This window comes from Bombus pyrosoma, linkage group LG3, assembly GCF_014825855.1.
Source record: "Bombus pyrosoma isolate SC7728 linkage group LG3, ASM1482585v1, whole genome shotgun sequence".
NCBI lineage: Eukaryota > Metazoa > Arthropoda > Insecta > Hymenoptera > Apidae > Bombus > Bombus pyrosoma.
In genome coordinates this window covers 1,417,504-1,438,414 of record NC_057772.1, presented here as the reverse complement: position 1 = coordinate 1,438,414, position 20,911 = coordinate 1,417,504, and the positions used below count along the sequence as shown (strand labels likewise).

Below are 20,911 nucleotides of genomic sequence, written 5' to 3'. Positions count from 1 at the left end.
TCTCACGTTGCTCACGTTCGATTCGCTTGATTTTCTCGCGTTACACGGTTTCCAACCGATCGACGGATTTGCACAGTCATCTAGGATGATCCATCGGTTCCCTTGTTGCGAACACTGTCAGCCCGATCGTCCCAAGTCGATGCGCCAAGAATAGTCAAGATACTTTCCTCTGCCCATCCACCATTTTTTCTCAATCGCGCGTTATCGCGGACTTGAAGCGCTTCTCTTAACGCGTTCCGTCGTAGGTTCGGATAGTGGCGATTCGAACGTAAAACGCGAACCGAAAAGCAAGGGATGGCGAGGAAATACGTAGCGATAGTTCGCGTCGAGTCGATACGCGTACAAAGTATCGCGGCGCGCAGAGTAGCGTACAACGCTGTACGTAACGAGAGTCAGATATTCTCGGCGAACGTGTCGAAGCATCGGCATAAGGTAAAGGCTCGATGTCGATGTGGAATTTCGGAAGATGGACATCTTCTCGGGCGTTGCATTCCGCGAGATTAGAATTCTAATTCCGCGAAACTAGTACGTGTTCTCACGCGGTAACGAGCGCTCCGAATAGATTAGAGAGGCGAAACTCTAATCTCGACGGTTAATCTCCGATAATATGCAGTTTATGCGACGAGGAATTTATAATGGAGCGATGCGATCGTGCCCGCTCGCCGCTATTAAACAACGGGCAGAACCGATGCCGGTAGCCCCGCGTGAATCAGATTATTCCCCCTTTGACTTTGATGACTGGTCAAACTGTATCCGGGGGGATAGCGTTCGAACGTAAGTGGCCGCTCGAACGATATGTGCATTCGATTTCCATATAAATGCGGGCCCGCTGCAAATGGATTTCATAAAAGGAGGTACGGGTAGCCACAATGGACATTGTAAAAGAGAAAGAGAGAGAGAGAGAGAGAGAGAGCGACTACGTCGCAATAAGCGTCGCATAGAGAGATATTGCCAGGCTTTCTTTCGTTCGACGATCAAAAGCTTCGATATCGATCGACGTGAAAATTATTCCATGAAAATTTCTTCGTTTTCCTGACTCCTGGCGCCGAGTTTGTTGGAAACTGCGACCGTACGCGAAATAATATTCTCTTGGCTGGCAACATTCGACGATCGCAAGCAGACTCTCGAGAGGAAGAAAGGAACACGAGCGAGAGACAGTGAGAAGTCGTAGAATAAAAAGAAGAAAAGGCGAAGAAGTGGCCTCTCTACGGTCACGGACACCCAACAGCAATTAAAAGCAATTCCTCTTGGCAGTATATCACTCTTACGTGCACTACCGCCGCGGCTGCCCATTAAAATCGACCTTCGACTCCACCCGCCAGCAACAACGGGATCTCCTGTTGTTCCTGTTGTTTTCAAGAGGATCGTGTACGCCGCACGACCAGCCAACGTCCTACAGCGAGCCGTATCGAGAGGAAAATACATCCCGAGAGAGCGCTTCTCTTCGCTTCCTAACTACTATCGCGTATAACCATACGCCGTTATTTCGTTGCCAAACGAGAATCACGACGCGATGGATGAAAACCGAGGCGAAGAACGCCCGGAACCATCTACGCGCGTATTTCCATAGAACGCGCGTCGCGAACATAGCTCCGATTCGAGTTTAACCATCGCGCGTGGAAACCAGACGGATGTGAAAAGCAACGCGAGACCAGGAACTGTAGCGATCGCGCGAGAGTCCAAGCAACTCGACCGCACGTCGCACGTGTGCGATTGCGCACGCTCACGCGTTATAAAACTCACCCTCGTTTGAATACGGCCATAAATCGGAGGGTTAGATCGTGATTTCACGGCGTTGTAGCCGTGTGACGAATAAACATAAATCGGCCGCGAATCCGCGAGTTGCGGTCCGAGAGGAGCCGAGCAAATGAGAAGGAAGAAGAAGCACGAAGACGTTCGCCGAGGCGCACACGTGGGAGAATCAACGTATTTAAATTGTAAATGATACCTCGGTTTGCGAAACTCCACGTCCTTCGAAGATTGCTGTACACAGCAACGTTCAACAGGGTATCTTCTTGTCTTCGGGGGGTCTTGGCTTCTTTTCCCATCCGACATCTGCGAGCCGGTCGACCCGAGAGGGACGTCGATCATGCGGTCACGCCAGGGAAACGCGAAAACCAGCAACCACGAGAAGAAGCTCTCTCGCATCTTCGCCGAGTCATCCGAAAGAAGTTCTTATCGCGCGAAGCATGAAAACGCGCGGGGAGAAGACCGTGCAACGTTGCCTCGATAACATCTCTCTGTGCGTTCTGCCACTGCGTTCCTCTCGAAAGATAAATACTCGTACGCGGAATTGGAAATCAAGGGTGGATCGGTTCGTTCCCCTTCCCGTCGTGCCTTCTCGCAACTATTTGCTCGGACGGAGAAAAAAATATATCGGCTTCTGCCGCTAGTTTTCCCTTATACGTACGAATTCGCGTCAACGCGGCATACACGCGGCTGATACGGCGCAGCGATTCGATCGCCAACACCGTTTCCCGAAGCCAAGTCGCACGGTTTCGTCGCACGCGACGGACTACAACGGAACGTACGGATTCTCGATGGAGTCGTTAAATCGATCACGAGTCGAAGCTTACGCGTTTCGAGGATGCAAACGAGCAATTCGGGACGTTTCGGGGAACGTACAGGGCTTAGGAATTGGCAGCTTCGTTCGTATGGAACCGGCTTGGAAATTACTCTCTTCCTGCGGTATATTAAAAAAGAAAAAAACGTGTCTTCTTAAAAGTCCGATTTCGTGACACGAACCAATTCGAGGTAGGCACGATGACGGTCCGTTACTCTCGCTTTGAAACGCACGATACTCGATCGTTATCTTTCTTGATTGAACCGGCGATGCGGAGCGTGTTTGCCAGCGCTGACAACGATAGAAATTGAATTAAAAAGTAAACGCGGCCATTGCGGCTGCCTGCGTGTAAAACACGTACGCTTTATTTTTCAAACTCGTTGTATCTCTTTCATCGAGTATAAGCGAATTTTCACTCCGACCGTCGCGTTCGCTTCGACGGAAGCTACGTTGTCCTTTGACGTCCGCGCTATCGTTACCTGTCGGACGGACAGCGAACAGGAAGAATGTAAGTCGATATTGGAAAACAAATTTTCCCGATAAGAACGTTAAAGTTGAATGCGAGAAAGAGATTGGAGACGTCGCCGTTGAAACGCGAACGGAATAAAAGAGCCTGCCTCGTCCTGCCCCCTTTCGCTTCGCCATCGTTTTCAGTCGAATACTTTTTGCGCGTTTATCGTAAAGCGACCTCAACGGCTCTCTGCGAGTTTTATTCCTCTTTCAGTGACCGTTGCCGTATTTGCGATGCGTCGTCCACGGAATAGCCCGTAGGACGCCTGTTAGCCAAGTGAAACCTGAAAACTGCGCCAACCAGCTTCGCTTTCGAATGGGATCGATCGATACCAAGTCCCCTTTCTCCGCCTTCCGCGCCTTTGTAGTCTTCGCTACGATTCCAAGGAAATAAGCACGAACGTGTCGCGAATAACTTTGAATAAATTCGGTTACCAAGGATAGAAGAGCATTTTCGCGAGAACGAATTTTCCATCGGGAAACTCGTATACGCTGCAATTGAAAAAGCATAATCTCCGAAAAGCGTAATACACTTGGGATCGAAAGGTGTGCAGCGAATCGTGGTCGGAGTGGAATTAAACAAAGCGAGGAAATCGATTGGCCTGGATGCGTCGGTAAAAAGAGAAAAAGCTGGCGAAGACAGGCTCGGAAGCCTGTCCGCCCGCGGACGTTCGCGAAAATTGACAGGAGTAGGTAATAACGTGATCGATAAAGTGGCTGAAACACGACGCGCTGCGTTCCACGACGGCTGGCCACGCAACGTCATACAGGAGCATGTTTTTCACACGCATCGATGCGTGCAGGAAATGCCGTTGTATCGTTTTCCCCGTCGATACGGCTTCCATCCGCGGTAATCGAATCCTGCCGCGTTTTCCCATGATCCGCCGTAAAATTTTCACGGTGCGCCAGAGAGCTTTTCAAACGAACCGGATACGTCGTAAATTCGACAGCGGTTACGCTTTCTCAAATGGAACAGCGCGATCGAGAAACCGCTGATAATTGGCTTGCTTTGCCAAGGAAGGAAAAAATAGGCGTTACTTACGAGCCAGGATCGACCAAGTTCCCACGAACGGGACGAGCGTTTCGCGTTTGCTCTCGCGATGAATCCGTGGAAAGGAGCGAGCACGGCCACCACCGAACTCGTGAAAATCAATGTGCGAAGAGCGCTCGACCCTGAAATGGATCGATTCGATATCCAGATATCACCGACGGTCGATCGACTTCCGACAGAGCGTCCAAAGGAAAGAAATAAACCGAGCTGATCAACCGTGGAGAGAGACAAAGGGAGCCGGTGGACGAGGGCAACCAAGGGTGGCCAGAGGGAAACTTTAAAGGCCGTTCCAGGCGTAAAGAGTCAAGTAGCCGCAGGTGGTAAACCAATCAGCCACGAGTGCATCGCACGTGCGTTTATGCCGTACTTATGCTACGGCCTAATGCATCTACGGTACAAGATACTCGAGTATTTGCGGTGCACCGATTTATTCTCCTCCGTTTTTCCTTCTTTTCGTCCACGATCGCTACGAAATTGAAACGCGAGATCCACTTCGCACCAGCGCTACGCGCTCTTAGTTACAATCGCGTTAATTTGGACGTTGCGTATTCGACGACGACCGTAGCTCTTCCACAGGATAACTCTCTCTGCTATGGTTGCATCTATGACAGTTAGCTACAACACCGGTAGCGGTTAAGATCCAATGACAACTACCGTTCGAGAGAAAATACTAGTCCTCCGATTTGACAATTTTTCGAGATCGATCGAGACGGTATTTTCCGAGGAGTTTCCACGCGTGAAAGTATAACCGGTCACGAAGGCGGAACCGGTGCATTTTTACGGATCGCGCGGACACGTACATGTCAAATTCGAAGGGAAATAAAACTGAACTGTATCGAGCCTTGGTTTTTCGGGCCTTAACGAGCGACGTTCCGCAATTTTGTGGATCGTTAAACGGATATGCGCGAGAACGGTTTCGGAACCGATCGTTAAATATACCCGGACACGGTGGTCGATGCTCCCTAAACGGAGTCCTAACGCTGTGAAAACGACTAATAGAAACGAGGAAGAACAAAGCCGTTGGTTGGTCGACGTTCGTAAAATCGGCCACCAGAGTCCGCTCTCCCGAGAGGCTACAGTTTTCTTAAAAAGAAGCGTCGCGTATTATACGTCGAGTAAAAATGATTATCACGACTGGCGGTTTTCACGGTTCGCTTGGTCCAATGGAAAACCTATTACTACGCTTTCGACGTTAAACGAGCGGCGCCGCATCGGCCGTGATTAATACTTCGGACTTATTACGCTTAACGAATATCGCTGTTAGATCGACGAATCGTTTATCGGACTAAACGTTCGATTAATCAGAGTATCTTGACGCCTAAAGGCATCGCTTTTGCTTCAGCGTAACGATGATAGTCTATATATAATGCGTATAAAGGTGGGTAACAGACGCAAATTACACAAATTGACGATCGGACATTGCGGTTCGTCGAACTCGAAGATCCGAGCAGACGTGTTTTCAAATGGCAAACTACCATACGTTTAGGCGTTAAAAACGTATCGAGATGCTTTTACACGTAGCGTAAGCCTGCTTTGTAAAAAGGATTCACCGACGTTCGAGAGAGAAAGGATCAACTAGGATGTTGACGCGGATGTTGAAACGAGCGATAGAACGCGAGTCTGCAGGTCGAACGAAGAGCGAGGGAACGAAAAGCAACAAGAAAGTCCCGAAGGACGAGTCTCGCACGATTGATCTCGCCGAAACGCGACTGCTCGAAACTCGAACCTGCCTCCTAATCGCCTCCTGGTCCGGCATCGGAACTCGCCCGAGACAAAGCCTCCAGTGATCCAACTAAGCAGAACCGTTGCCTGTTTCGCGATCGATCGGTAATTACTGGCAAGCTGAAAACTTCCAACGGCCCACTCACGAGCTCTCTTCCTTCGATTCTCTTCTACCTGCTTGAATTTTTACGATCCCCCCGACCTTTGAGAATTTAAAATTCGAATCGTCGTTTGCGCCTCTAAGAGGTGCACGGTTCACGGACCAAAGCAAGAGACTACACGTTATGTAAATTTATGAAAAGCGTCGACCATCTCGATCGGAGCGAGCTTTGTCCTCCGTACGATACGACCTGGCCTGCCAATACACTTGCGAAACGTGTAACTCGAAGCTATTCCCGACGAGTCCGAACGTGTGAACATCGTCGAAGCTACCTCTTCTTTCTAACGCTGTTTCGCGAAACTTCGTATGGAATATACCGCTAAATACGTGGCGGCACCCGCCACGCAACTTTCCGTCGGCTTCGCCACAGATACAAAGCGCTGTGCCGCCAAAGCGCAACATCGACGTGCCCAATGTACCATCGATATCGCTATGCTTCTTCCGCCGAATCCTCGGAAGAGCACATATGCGGCAATCGCCGCGGCACATCTAATAAACGCCTGCTAGTGGGCATATCGATGGGCAACTAAGGGAAGAATCTGTTTGTTCTCGAACAAAGATTCATTCCGTTCCGGACTGCGAAGTACGTAACGTCTCCCGTTGATCGTTACTTGTTACTCGTTACGCGTTAATCGACGTTCGCTGTTAATTGTTAATTGTTATTTCGTTGACTGTTATTTCTTTAAACGTTAATAAATTAATCGTTATTGTTGAACGTTCTGAGTATAGTTTCTTGTGAGCACCTTCATTCACGAACACCTCAAATACAACCGACAACTAGAACACGATGGCAGAAAAACGGGAATGTAACGTTTAACGAATAAAAGAATTTTCTGTCACGAACGATCTCAGTCACATCGAAACCTACGGAACACGCAAACGGTTATACGCCTCGTTCGTTTCGGTTAACGAGCTAAAGCTGGACGGATATCGAGGTCGCGCGATGAACGCAGCTTACCGAAGTATCGTGCGACGCGGATATACCTAATTTCCGGTACGCACCAGGACCGCCTGCCCTGCAGTGTCCGGCGAAGTCGTAAAAGTATGCCGGTCACGTGGTTGCGCGAATTTTTCGCAAACGCGCGTCGATCTCGGCAAACTGCGTTTCTGGTTGGCAAAGTGTGATTTCCAACAGCGTTGTAAATGTCGTAATTTCAACGCTGTTTTCGTGGCTCCCTTTTTATTTCGACGCCCGTAGCTCGACGTTGATACGAGGTTTCGCGTTAATTACTAGCGAGACGAAACGAGAGCATAGTCGCTTGATGATACCAGCCGGTATCTTCTGACCGGCTGAAAATCAATTGACACTGATTGACGTCATCGCGAAATTTCACGGTTTCCACGTGCGTCGCGCCGCGATCCTACCCACACAGTTATTCGCTCGGCCGAATATCGTGGAAATTGCGCAAACAGAAACTCCCTGCACCTTTGAAACGTTCGCTCTTGGTCGAATATTTCAACGTTCTCGAGCGTTTCGACCGCGGAGTTAAATAGGCCCGATAACGGATACCAAAGATGAAACGTTGCTACGCTCTGGGGCACGTATAACACTAAAACGATATATAACGTTCTGTCTAATGTAGACGCCGAGTTGGTGTAGCAAATAGTTGCCATACGTTTTACTGGCCAACTAACGGTCCGCAATTGAAAATACGTCATTCGGAAGTTACCTCTCGCGGAGAATAGCTCTGGAAAATCGGTAGGAGGCGAAATAGGCATATTACTCGTGGAAAATGGGAATAATTCGTAGGAGCGCAACTTTTGTTACGTCAACGTGCGAGTGTGTCAAGGCTGGGCTCTCCGTCGAAACGTGACCGCACGGACGCACGTACTTGTTCGTACGCGACGTTTCTCGAATCCGTTGAAACGTTCGATCGCCGGTCAATTCGCGGTGAAATAATAGCCAGGAGAACGTAGCGTTGGAGAATTTCAGCGAGGATATCGGCGAATCCCGACTGAAATCGCGTCTCGTCACGGATCACCGGAGTCACACGGGGGACGAAAAAGGAAAAACAGGAAGTCGCGGAGGCGCTTTCGCGTCGAAACGGTTATTTCACGACGACGCAATTTCACGGCGTGGCTTTTTCTGTCCGGCGGATGCCTTCCTAAACCGGTAACCATGTAATCTTATTAGCCGACTTTCTGAAAATCGACGTTCGTCGCGTGGTATTCGACTTTTATACGCCGTGTCTCGGCAACGTCGTTCGCACTCTCCGCTTCTTTTCCTTCCATTTGGTAATACGAGAGAAACGTTGACGTTTCGAAAGAACGAACCTGACGCGTGCTGAACGCGGAGGAAAGCATCCACGTCGATTATCATTCGACGGACCAGGCCCTGGAACGAACACCGATAACGAATTCTTCCCTGATCACACGTATCCCATTAGCACGGTATCCGGTCGATCTATCAAATTATGAAACTATGCGGCCTCTGTTATCGCAGTGAACAATGCGATACAATGTCGACTCGATCGTAATCGAATACGAGGATCAGATTGTTTGGTCGGTGTCGATACCATCCCTCTAATTGAGACAAACAGACGCGAAAGTTGCTTATCCGCGGTGTAATTATCGCGAGATTTACGGACCAGCTGAACAGAGAACGAGAGGATGAACACGTAGGTACGAGGCAGACGTGGAAGCAGGGATTACTGGAAAGATGGGGCCGAACAATGGAACGATTCTTCGACCGATGACAGAAGCAACCGAAGCCCCGGGCGGTAAGTCGTTACGTAAAAGTTACGCGGCAGTTGCCATTGTGAATAAGGTGTATCAAAGCGATACGGCTGGCCCAGTTACGGCTCCGTTCGGAAATTACGCTCAATCAGGGTCTTTCCTTGGTGGAATTTTCACAGCTCGGCTATAGTCGTCGGAGCGACGCGAGCAATCCTCCAATCAACGCCCGGTTGTTGTCGTCGTCCTTTTATTCGTCGTCCGAGCACTTTCCATTCGGGTTTTCCGCCCGACGAAGCGTCCAATCTCCATCGTATTGTTCCTTGTTCATCAATGCCGACGACGTCAAAGAGAAACAATTCTTGACCCGACGTTTAACCCCGTTATCCACGAGCTCGTTTAGCTTTATCCTCGCGTTCGACACTAAATCGATCGTGAGATCGTCAAAAGAAACGCTCTTCCCGTTGTTCGTTTCTGACGCGTGATCGTAAATATGTAAATTTGCCGAGTCAAAGTTTACCACGTAGTCGGCGAACGAGAAGTTGGAACCCTTTCGGACGACCGGTCAACACCCAGGGGCGATTGCGAATGCATCCAAGATACGATTGTTTCGAGGCCGACTTTGCACGAACAATCTCGCGGTACGTGATTTCTCTGCCAACAACAGGTTCTACCGGCGAGGTGAATCACTCGTGACTCACGCACGAAATCATCCGCAAACCGAACCCCTGCAATAAGGATCGTGCTCTCGAGCAGCAACTCGCCGAACAATGTTATCAAACATCGATATCGTTTTTTTAATCGTTAGGAAACTTGCCAATCTCCAACGCCATTCTTATTTTTAACTCGCGCGTTTCAAGTTTAAGGTCTTAAACTGCTGACGCGGGAATCGGCCCGATGCTCCTACTCGGCGCCGTGGTAAGCAGAATGTAAGTAAATAAACTCGAGTCGTCGATGCGTCCTAACAAATTTTAAAACCGAACGAATTTTCTACAATTTCGTATCAAAGTTTCGATAAAAAACGACAAGACTTACGAGGCAACTCGATATCGTGTAATTTACGTCTGTGGCTAAAAGGCAGCATCAACGAACTCGGCGGGACGAGTCCTATAAGCTGACAAGGAACAAGGATAACGGTGGAACGAGTCTTCTATGTCGGAGTGGATCATTGGAATAGATCAAGATCAACGGCAGTCATTCCGGTAGTTTACGCTAAACACGCACAATGGCGTAGTAATTACGAACAGAAGGAAAGGGTAACGCGAATGAAACGGTATTGCAGTCACGGCGAGTTTAAGGCGGTTTAAGCCGAACGGAATAGACGACGGTGATCGTTACGCGTTGCTAGAAGAACAAACTCTCGCCATTCGACGACCGGTTGTTGAAAAGGCGGCGAGTTTGCTCGGTGCGCAATCGCTTCCCAGAAACTATTCCGTAACGCCTTAAAAACGGAGCACAAGCTCCTCTGAAACTCTCGTCGCCGCCGTCCCACCCTTCCCCTGTACTCCATGTGTCTCGCGTGCGTGTAATTTCCTTGCAAACTGTTTAGCGAATTTTCTTTTAAATATATCGGCGGCGAGCCGGTAACGGGCCAGCAGTAAAATATGATGCACGGCGCAACGTTCAAAGTAACGCGCAATAACTTACGCGGTTATGGCCCTTAACTCTATCCCATCGTACCACGTGGAAATAGTTGGATTAATGAGATTTCGTTGAAACCGCTTGCACGTCGTTAGAATGACTCGAGATTAACGGGCTAAACAACGGTGTTGGCTATTCTTCATCGGGATGATAGTTCCGGGTTCCCGCGTTGACGGATATTTCCCTCTATCGAGGAAAAGTCGTCGTTACCATTCGAGTTCGTCCAACTCGAAAAGCAAAGCCAAGTCGTATCAGTCGCGTTGCTTCGTACGTCCGTCCAAGCGGGTCTCACTTCAGGGAAAGCTCCGTGTCTTTTCTAAAGTTTAGTTTTCTTAGTCCTCGAAGCCGTTGAGTATTGTTTAGCGCTAAATTAATTTGAAGGGCATCTCAACCTCGTAGCTTTCTTGGAACATGTTTTGCACGAATGATGCAACGGGATACAGACAGGTCAGTTTTTCCGTAATTGTATAAACACGCATAGACCCGTGGCCTCGAAACTCTTTCGTAAAGTAACGCTGCCATCGTACACAGTGTACTTGTACTTAAACTCGCTTAAATATATTTTTCTATCATACATTCATCCACGCATTTTCTCTCTCTCTCTCTCTCTCTCTCTCTCTCTCTCTCTCTCTCTCTCTCTCTCTCTCTCTCTCTGTGTGTGTGTTACGAGATAAAACCTTAACAACGTCGCGTAAAAGTCGCTCGGGAGAGCGAATTCCAAACCGCGTTCCTATTACGAAAGAGAGGAAACCTTTCTTCAAACGGAACAATCGTATTACCGTGTTCCAACTAGACCTCAACGTCGCTTTCGATCAGCGAGAGGAAGCTTCTGTCGAAAGGACGCGAAACGCCCACGAGACGCGTGCAACGAAATTAGACAGGAACGTCTGTTCCGTGTGGAAAAATCTGCAACGAAATTCGATCAATTAAGAGTTAACGAAGAAAGAAGAAACTGCGGGCTGTGTTTCTCCTGGCGTGCTGCTGCGGAAGAGAAAGAGAAAGAGGGAAAGGGGAGAAAAGGACGAAGAGAGAAATCCGCTTTCTGCAATTAATCGCATCAAGGACGACTTTCCCAAGCCTGAAGAGATGTCGAGGGAAAATTCATCGAATCGAGTCGAGTCGAGTCGAGTCGCTGGAGAGGTACAATGGCCGGTTGATCTCCTTAATTGAAATGCTTTAATTAGAGCTTCGTTCGACGAGAGAATAAAGGGAAGGGTGAGGAACAAGAGGAGGAGAGAGAGAAGCTGAAGATAAGAGGAGAATCGAACAAGTCGTCTCACTACGCGACTATCGATGCTTCATTTTCACGAGACGAGAAGAAGGAAAGCGTATTCGCAGACGACGCAACAGATTCCATAATTACTGGAGCTGCCGCGTTCATCAGCGGCGAGCACGTTATTTTTATCGTCTTACTCGCCAGCGAATACGAACTCAGAACGAAACAAATTGCTGCCGAATATTCGTTAATTTATTCGAAGCACGCAGACGCTACCTCTGGCAGGTAATTTGCCGGCGTAACAATGAAAAATTAAAGCGCCATCGAGAAAGATTTATGTTTGAAACGTCGAAACTTCTTTTTGTAGTTCACCGACCCAACGACCAAGCCGGTCGATATTCTCATTCGATATTTTTCCCGCTTTCTATTCCCTTTTTCGGGGAGAGCCCCACTTTCGGATCGGTCGCGATAACCGGCCTCTTTCGTATGCGAAGGCCCAGCCATGATACTGTTATTGTTCCTAAACGAACGTTCGGCCGACGAATGCCCGAGGAATTCGATCTTCTCACCGGAGAAAGGTTGCCGCAGAGTCACGGATGCATCGTGACACCGAGCACCGCGGCAAACTGAAGAAATAAAACTGTTCAGATACGCGACGACCGCGAGAAGAATGGGGAAAATTCGACGGAGGGGGCAAACGTCGAAAATCAAGCTAGTCCGAAACAGCGGGAAGCCCCGAAGCAGCCTCCGAAGGTGGCAGCTTCCAAATTAGCATTTCAATTTGTCCGTGCAGGTGTTCCAGAGACGGCAGTCGCGACAACCACACAACCACGATCGACGACTCGAGCCGAGTCGTCAGTCGGTGAGCACCTGACATTTTCGATGCAAAGCCTTCGTACAATACGCCGAGTAACATTTACATAGTCGTTCGTGCGATCGTGTTCTATCTTATCTGTCCCTCTAAGCCGATAAACGAACGTCACTTTCCGGATCAAAGGTGTGAGTCGATCATCGAAACTACGTTCCCTAACCCAATCCACGGCGCTTTTTTTTTACGTCGTTTTAAAGGCGAATGACATACAAATATGTACAACCGTGGCACGAATACGACAATAACAATTCCCAGAGTTTTACGACGTTCGCCAAACACACGTAGTGGTGGTTCGTCCTAACAAACGGCTACCGATGTAATTGGATGGCGATTGTGGCCGAGATACACGTCAATTTATCAGTGGACCAATGCGCACGGCTCGCGAACAGATCGCAGAGTTAATCTCGTGATTAAAGGGAGTCTGCGTCGCGCTCGACCTGGCATCGAACGAACGGCACGTTCTTTCAAAATGATCGCATTGATCATTTGTCAGAATCCAGCTGTTTCTTTTTTTATCAATTCGAAAACACTGCATGTAAATTCGCTCGAAATGTGACGCGTTATCGCTCGTCGTGACCGAGTCGAACCTCCTCCCAAGAAATTTTCCGTTGCGCCATTGTAACATTGTTTACGATCCGGCGACAAAGAAGCAGGAAAAAGTGTGCCGGGATGTTATAGGATGATGCAAATCTCAATGCCAACCGCTACCACCTACGGACATTCTTAGGAAATGAGGTGTTTTATCCGTAAAGTGCGATAGCCGCTGAATTCGACGACGAAGAAAGTAACAACTTAAAACGGCGCACTTTCGTCGTTGCACGACTCAACCCCTTTGACGACACGTTTCAAGATGAGATTTTTCCTGCCCTGTTGAACCTCGCTACTACGATGTATGCTCGCGCGAGGAACGGATAGGATTATTAACAGAGATTTCGAAGAAAATGAACCATAACAAACGGTTCGAGGATAATTCGATTTATGTCTGTTTCAACGTTAATACACCGTGACTTTCCAATGGTCCAAACAAACGCGTCTCGTTACGGCCCTCGTTAAACGAACGAGCTTTTACCGCGGACGATGATCCGCGTACTGTTATTGCCAACCGTTCTAGAAAAGCATAGAGCGTACCGGAATACGTAAATTCCCTTCTCGAGGAACTTTCGCACAGATCTTACCTTAATGCGCGTTGTGTGGTCTTCATTTCTGGCTGTTTGTTCGTGAATTCTTCCGGGCGACCCTCAGCGTCGATCCATCGATTCGTTTCGGCGTCGAGGCACACGGCAAGACCGATCGCAGATAAAACAAGAAAAACGAAACGCACAAGCTCAAACACGCACACGCGAGAAGGAAAAGAACACTGACTTGAAACGTGTTTGCTTTCGATCTTTACGATCTCGGTCCGATTAACCACAGCACCGTGCTATTCTTCGCACGAATCGAGTTATGCGCGAAGCAATCGCGATCGAATTTCACCGATCACTAAATCGATAACGTTGCCGCGACCGAGAAGGGTAGCAAATGCGATGAAAAGCACAAGATTCGACACTTTAAACGATTTCTCAAAATTCAACAATGGCGATGGTCGATATCTTACGCTGATCGACGACGCGTCGTACCGTTTCCGTTCGATCCCAAATTCTCGAGATCGCACGATGATTATCGATAGCTATAAAAAGAAGTTACACGATGTAGCATACGGTCAGCGCTTCCATCGAGTGCACGGCAGTAAGAGGCACGAATTAGATTAGTGGGACTCGTAACCGAGACACTTGGAGGTTAGGTCGAATCCGGAGAGAGGCACATAACCTCTCTTTCGCCAAACTGATAATCGCTCGGCTACGGTGATCACGACGGATTCTTCTAAACTTCCACAGAGTATTTAGCTTTTTCGTTCATTTTATTTCTCCAAAGTACACCTCGACCTCCGATACGCTTCGACAGCGATTGACATGGTGACTGTGATTTCACGCGAGTCTCTCTGCTCGCACGTGTTACCGATCTTGATATTTACTGGTCGCTGATTCTCTCGCTCGTAAGAATTTTCTCGATTCTCGGAATCCTCCAAAAATTGACATGAGGCGAATTGAACGTCGCGCACCTTGACGCGAGCATCACGTCTACGCCAAGAACTACAAAATATCGTAACACGGACGTTTTCTTCTCCCGTTTTTAATGAAACGTTTCTTATTCCATTCCTCTCTATAAATCACACGTCGTATTCACAACAGAGTCACTGGAAGGCAAACTCTCCGAAAATGTTGCAGCAAATGGTACACCTGCAATCTTGGAGTACCGCGTTCGGTACAAAAGCGTGCCACTTAACAAATGACCGATGCGTCCTTCCGTCTAGCAGGACTGGTTTGTGCAATAAACACGCTGCGCGTCGCTTCGCATTCACGCGAAGCCGATCGGAGTCTCACTGTAGCGAAGCGTGAACCAACATGCACGGAAAATCTCGTTACTATTCGGATGAGGTAGTACAGAGGGCATCGGTTTGGAAAGGCAAAAAAACTTGGAATCACACGGCAGGTGCAAAAGGTGCCGGTGTAGAGGAACGAGCGAACAACCTCCTCTCTTCGCCAGGTCCCAACCGAGAGGTCCACCGTACGAGGACTGGTTTCACGAGACTCCCCGTGCTCGACCGGCCAGACTACTTCGGGCACGATAGAAGGAGAGGGAGATACACAGAAAGAGTATGTTCGGCGAAGAGGCGGGAGGGGGCGAGAGGCGAGGAGCGTGTAGAGAGCGGGCTCGTGGAGTGTGGGTCCCGTTCTTCGGAGAGAGGCTTACTCCACCGAGCGCGAGGAAGTACTGTTACTTAGACAGAGCCTTCAGGGCTCGCAACGTGCTGCAAAACTCGATGCAGAGACCAGGACGCGGTGCATACGATTTCAAGCCATCTGCCGCTGAACAAAAAGTCCGCTATACCACGCGCTCCGACTTTTCCGATTCTCCTTTTCTCCTAAGCTATATCTATCGTACGGAACCAGCGTAATATCGAGATAATGATCTCGACAGGTATTCGTCGCTACTGTTGAAAATCGATTCGCTCTTATTCGTTTCCCTTCTTTTCTCGGACACCGACGTCCAAGGATACGATCGTGACACGCGACACAGACGTGACGTAAATTTATAGGACTGCAGTCACAGTGACGATTACCATCGACGAAGCCGGTATCGTTGATACTTCGATGCCACTAGCTCGAACGATCTCCCGTTCTGAGTCTGACCAAATGGATGCACGGGTAAACAATCGGAACGATCAGCCCCGATTTCGAGAACTCGTGAGAGTCGCAGCGCGTTACAGGCAGAACGTTCACGGGTCACGCGAAACGTATGCCACAATCGCTAGGATGCACATTGCCTATGATATATCGTGTATGATAGAACGTGTACGCGTGCGTCGACAGGCACCAACGAATCGCGTGTCCTCCTTCACCCTCTGTTTACTCGTGTGCACGCGAAATTTCGCCAAGACGAAGATCGATCCTCGCGCGATTATTTTTCTCACCGGAACCCTGCACGTTCCAATTAAGATTCATGTCGAACACGATGCAATATTTTCGAGTCCCTCCTTCTCTCTCTTCCGTCCGTGAAAATCGAAGGCAAATTGAAAAAGATGTGTTCACCGGTCGGTAGTCGCGGCTCGACTGGACGACTTGCCGCCTCCGCGCTATTACCCGCCGTACTCACTCCCGTATCAAGCGAATCGGCGCCCTTCCGTGTACTACTACCCAAGGTGCACCTATTGCCACGTACCTGCACGTGCTCGCGTATAACTCTTACGCCCCTGTGTGTGTATCATATGCACCGTGTATGTGTCGTCAGTGCGTACGAATACCCATACGGCCGGGTGTAACCGGTTTCACCGATTTTTTCCCGAAAAGCATTCACCACGGTTTGTAAAATTGTTTGCCCTTTGTGGTTTCTCGGTATTCCCGTAAACTTCTTGAAGCTATATTTTAACGCCTTTCGCAGGAAATTGCGATTACGCGAGTATCGTTCGGAACGTTAAAACATAAAATTGTTTCAAATATTTGGATACAGATTTTTAATATTTACGTTTGAATTTAGATTAAAACTGGAGGACTAGGAACGAGTAAGCAGACTGTGGTGTTCTATAGGGGAAAGTGACTTGTCGTTTAATCCATGCTGCGTAACAGGAATGAATTTTTCAAAATTCCAAACGTACAATCGTCATGCACTGGATAATGTAAGGCGTAATGTAAGGTGACACCAAGGCAGTCCACCTCAGAATCACGATACATGCTCGACATCACCGTGATCGAGCTTCATCAAACTATGTTTCCTGTCTCCTGTTCTACCTGTTCTGTCAATGCAAATTTGGCCTGCTCCATAGTCGTCGAACGTCTCCATTTCACTTTCTACGAGATTTTTCTCGTGGCATTTCAGTTAATCACATCACGAATTGAATGACTTCGTACCGAGAATGTTAATTACGGGGAATACGATTCGCCGAGTCGATTCAATCCAGACCTAACTTTCCCTACCACGTTGCTTTGTTGCTTTTAGCTTAATAAGCGGCGTTCTACATTTCGTAGATGATACATTTTTTTCGGTCCTCTCAAGAATGACGTAGACGCGTTCTGTTTGTTTCAAATATAATTCACGATGCGTAATGTCACAAAACAATTTCGTCTCTGTCGTATTATCATTATATTTCCGTTGAGAGTTGATATAATTTATGATCCACATTTGCACGGAACATCCATAAATAAAATGAAAGTGCAGGACTTGATCTGTGTTAATCCGATAAGATAGAATAATGAAATTGCATTTAACCGCTATAAATCTCTGTCGAGCCCTACGCGTTGCATGATCCTTTGAAGGTGCAATATCAATGCGACGAAGCCTAGGGAGGCAATCTTTTGAACCGCCGCTTAATAAATTGAGTCATTAGGAGCACGAGGCAGCATACATAACGATAGTAATCCTTAACGTCGAACAGGAACAACCGCCCTGTAACTTTTAACAATAAAACCAAACTCCAACACATCTTTGCGCCATGTAACATGATGCACGAGTACATATACGTATGTATAGCGTATGAGATACATGCACTTCTTCTATAAACTCGCTTGTACGGGATTTCTACAAACAGAACAATTTTTAAACTCTTTTCATCGTATTACAACTTTGTAGGACAGCGTGTCGGCCTTTTGATCTATTATCCTTGATTAACAATTTACAATTCGTTTAGTCGATCGTTTTGAAAACTTGAAACGGAAAAACGCTAACAACACGTGAACAACCAGATTTGTACGGTTCGACAGTCGAAAAAACAGAACTCGCGTACATCGATTACCTAATGATATACAGCTATAGAACTGGCAAGATGGTAGGTGCTACCACCTGAAGGTTGTTTCGCGCAACTAGTGAGCAATCACGATCTAACACATTGACGAAAGTGTACAGTGTACATACACTAAAAAGTAGACGTAAATATGTATACATATTGTAATAATTAAGTCGTTTTTATATTATTCTGGTAGATCTATTCGTACAAAATATCCTATATAAAAACGATATAACAAAAATCTATATTGAACTTAAATTTAGAATCACTCGTTCTTAAATTTGACTTTTTAGAAGGTTCGTTTCGTTCAACGTTTTCAAGTGTTTTCGTTACATGTTCAAATGTAAATGCTGCGCAGCAGCGATGATTTGACATTTCTGTAACTCCATTTTCTGTTCTTTTAATTTTAATAGTCTTTTTTGAACTTCCAACTCGCTTTGCCGCATCGCCATTTCTTCTTTATGCCTCCTCTCTCTATTTTTTTCCGCAATCGCGAAATGTTTTGCCATCTCGTTGAGAAATTTGTCGAAAAGCGTCGTTGGGGTTTCCTTCTGATCCATCGCTTCGCTCTTGTTGTTTGTAGAAGAGTTCGAGGACGGCGCCGCAAGAGGGTCCTCCTGTTGCTGATTGACGGCGCTAATATTGCTCTGTTCCTCGTTTATAGATTTTGGTAAGATAAACATATATCTCGCGGAACCGGATGGCGGCGGAAAATCACTTTCCTCCAAATACATGTGTTTCTTCTTTTCTTTAAAAATTTCATCCAACGCCCTTTTGTGTTCCCATTGTCCGTAATGTCTCATTCTACCGGGTTTTTTTAAAAGCTCTCGAAACACAAGATTCTTGTACTTTCGTTCGAGAACACGCCATTTGTTCTCGCACTTTTGCGGACTAAAGTAAAAGCCATGCTTTTGCATCTCGAGAGAGATCATCTCGAACATTTCACGTAAACTTCGAATCTGAGTCGACTGTCCTACCTTCGAATGATATTTCTTATACTGGCTAATAAGACACGCGGTGGCCTTACTGGTCCATAAATTTAAAGCACCGACATCAGCACTAGAAGGAATTACGTTGTTACTGTCAGAACTGGGAAAATCGTTTTCGTGTTCCTCTTCAACATACCCTTGCAGCGTCGGTTCCACTTTGATTTCCATTTGTTCATCGAAGTTTTCCCCTTTTTAAGAATATATTTACATGACAAAGTGTATTAAACGTGCTTTAGATAAACGAACAACAACAAACAATCGGAATAAGGAGGGCAAGTAAGTCATGGATATATTTATTAACAACATAAAATAATTTTGAACAGTTTCAAAAAGGAACAGCGAGATGACCACGCTCGCGTACGACACGAGCGCCAGGTATTCGGCGCAGCGTAGAATTCACGATGAATACAGGGCGATAATAGGATATAACCTTGTTTGAAAATTGCTTTTCTTACCTTTCTGTTCTGTAATATCGGCCATATTAGCACACTCTCGTAACGTAACCTCCGTTCTAATCTCTGAAAGAAGTCCGACACGAGTGCCAATCTCGGTCGTGGCACGGTCTTGCAGGGGGCCGAAAAACCAATGGAAACTAGTTCCAAACCGGTTTCATACTGAAACTGGTTCCGTACGCGTCGAGAACTGGCGGCCATGTTACTCCATACTTTGTAAACATCAAAAGTACTTAGGTTCTCTAACCAATCGAATTGTGTACGGTCGTACCAGTTTCGAACATATTCAGATATGGGTTAACGGTCGGTTTGCAACGTCAGACGTTAGCAAGTTTCAAATTTCGGATTAAAAGCAGTGGACGGCAATATTCAGCGATATTTTCAGCAAAGAACGATCGACGATAATACCAATTCAGTATTGAAGCATGATTTACGCGAATATCGAGGGTAGAGAACCGTTGTACAACTGCCGAACTACTTAGAACGTAAGAATTACGTGTATAGGAATTCATAGCCATGTTTCGCACGAAAGAATTACCAGAGCCACATTCCAGATATTCTGATGATTAGACCGTGGATATTTATGCAAATTCATAATTTTCAGAATATAATTAAAAATCTACAAGATTCGATAGAAAGTTGTGTTACCTACCAAGTATTATGAAAGCTATTATACTTTCGATACATTATATATTTTTCCATATTATGTCCGAGCAATTTTTTATTTCCAATTTTAAATTTCCTATAAATGCATAAAAATCCGCAATCCGCTGATGATAAATTATTTATTATTACGTCACTTGTTACATGTTAGATCATGTTAAACGCAAGATGTCAAGTTTCATAAATTGAGCGCATTCCATTTGATGATTTGTAGGCATTTCTACGATTCGATTACGTCATTCCTTGAATTTTTTCACATTGTTAAAGCGCGTACAACACCGAGTTTCATCGTTCACTTTCCACAATATACGCGTTATGTTTTGCATTATAATTCATAATTAGCTTGAATTTCCCATACAATTAAGACGCATACATGTGTACATACGCGATGTATGTTGGCAATGTCATACCTGCAATTACCGCGTATAAAACGCATGAAAACTCATATTCTCGTAAAATTGAACCTTTCATCGCTTTTGTCAACAATCATCCTTTCCTGACATTCTCAAACGTTCTGGTCGCTGGATACATCCAAGCGCGATCTAACGCGTGTCGTAACATAGTTTTCCGATCGTAAGGGAGGCATATTGATCTCGATGCAAAGGTTAATCGATAACTTAGTTAATCGATAACTTCTTGCGAGAAAAGTGATAAAGGTGCTGAAACGTTTAAGGGCATGCTTTAGCCGATTAATCGATTCGTAAAAATTTGTTTCGGTCTCGACGATCGATGAACGATTTATTGCGACAACAGAATCGATCCTTTGGGCAACGATCATCCTTTGCAACGTAAAATTAATCGATTCCTCGGCAAGGAGTATGTTTAAGACACTTTGATTTTTCTCGTCAGCGTCGATGTTACTATGAATCTTCGCACGCTCTGATAGCAATGCCGACACCGGAAGTGAACTATTTCGTGAACCAGCCAGGGCTATATAAACCCATGCGTATAAAACACCAGTCTGCGATGTAACGAGATAATAACACCCACACAAGAGTTTCGCGTAAAGCGTGCAATGAACAAACATTCCGAGCGGGACTCGCCCGTCACGGAACACGGGGAAACGAGCCGAGTGCTCGGGAT

At 46.8% G+C, this 20,911-nt stretch overlaps 2 protein-coding genes across 4 annotated transcripts in view; both read right to left on the bottom strand.

Annotated features, from left to right (window-relative positions):
- The window catches only part of LOC122566213, an 81,855-nt gene extending 65,805 nt beyond the window's left edge, over window positions 1-16,050 (bottom strand). The window contains exon 1 of one of the 2 annotated variants that reach the window (XM_043723160.1): window positions 13,583-16,050. In XM_043723160.1, coding sequence (XP_043579095.1) covers window positions 13,583-13,608 — 26 coding nt within the window. In that variant the 5' untranslated portion in view covers window positions 13,609-16,050. The remainder of the gene's footprint in view (window positions 1-13,582) is intronic. The other variant, XM_043723159.1, reaches the window with a different exon arrangement.
- A 962-nt stretch (window positions 16,051-17,012) lies between these two features.
- On the bottom strand, window positions 17,013-19,776 carry LOC122566344. 2 transcript variants are annotated; one of them, XM_043723466.1, is made up of 3 exons: window positions 19,169-19,776; window positions 18,850-18,901; window positions 17,013-18,783 (listed from the first exon to the last, which is right to left on the bottom strand). In XM_043723466.1, exons 1-3 carry the CDS (start codon window positions 19,191-19,193, stop codon window positions 18,054-18,056), a joined length of 807 nt encoding a protein of 268 aa, XP_043579401.1. In that variant the 5' UTR covers window positions 19,194-19,776; the 3' UTR covers window positions 17,013-18,053. The 2 variants fall into 2 exon arrangements, with proteins under 2 accessions (XP_043579401.1, XP_043579399.1); XM_043723464.1 differs by having other exon boundaries at window positions 17,013-18,901.
- Between the last annotated feature and the right edge of the window lie 1,135 nt (window positions 19,777-20,911).

Excerpts from the sequence above, each read along its gene's own strand:
- LOC122566344 (XM_043723464.1), bottom strand. The coding sequence starts at position 19,193 with ATGGCCGATATTACAGAACAGAAAG. Across the intron at positions 18,902-19,168 it reads CGATATTACAGAACAGAAAG|GGGAAAACTTCGATGAACAA; the intron begins GTAAGAAAAGCA and ends ATTCTTAAAAAG.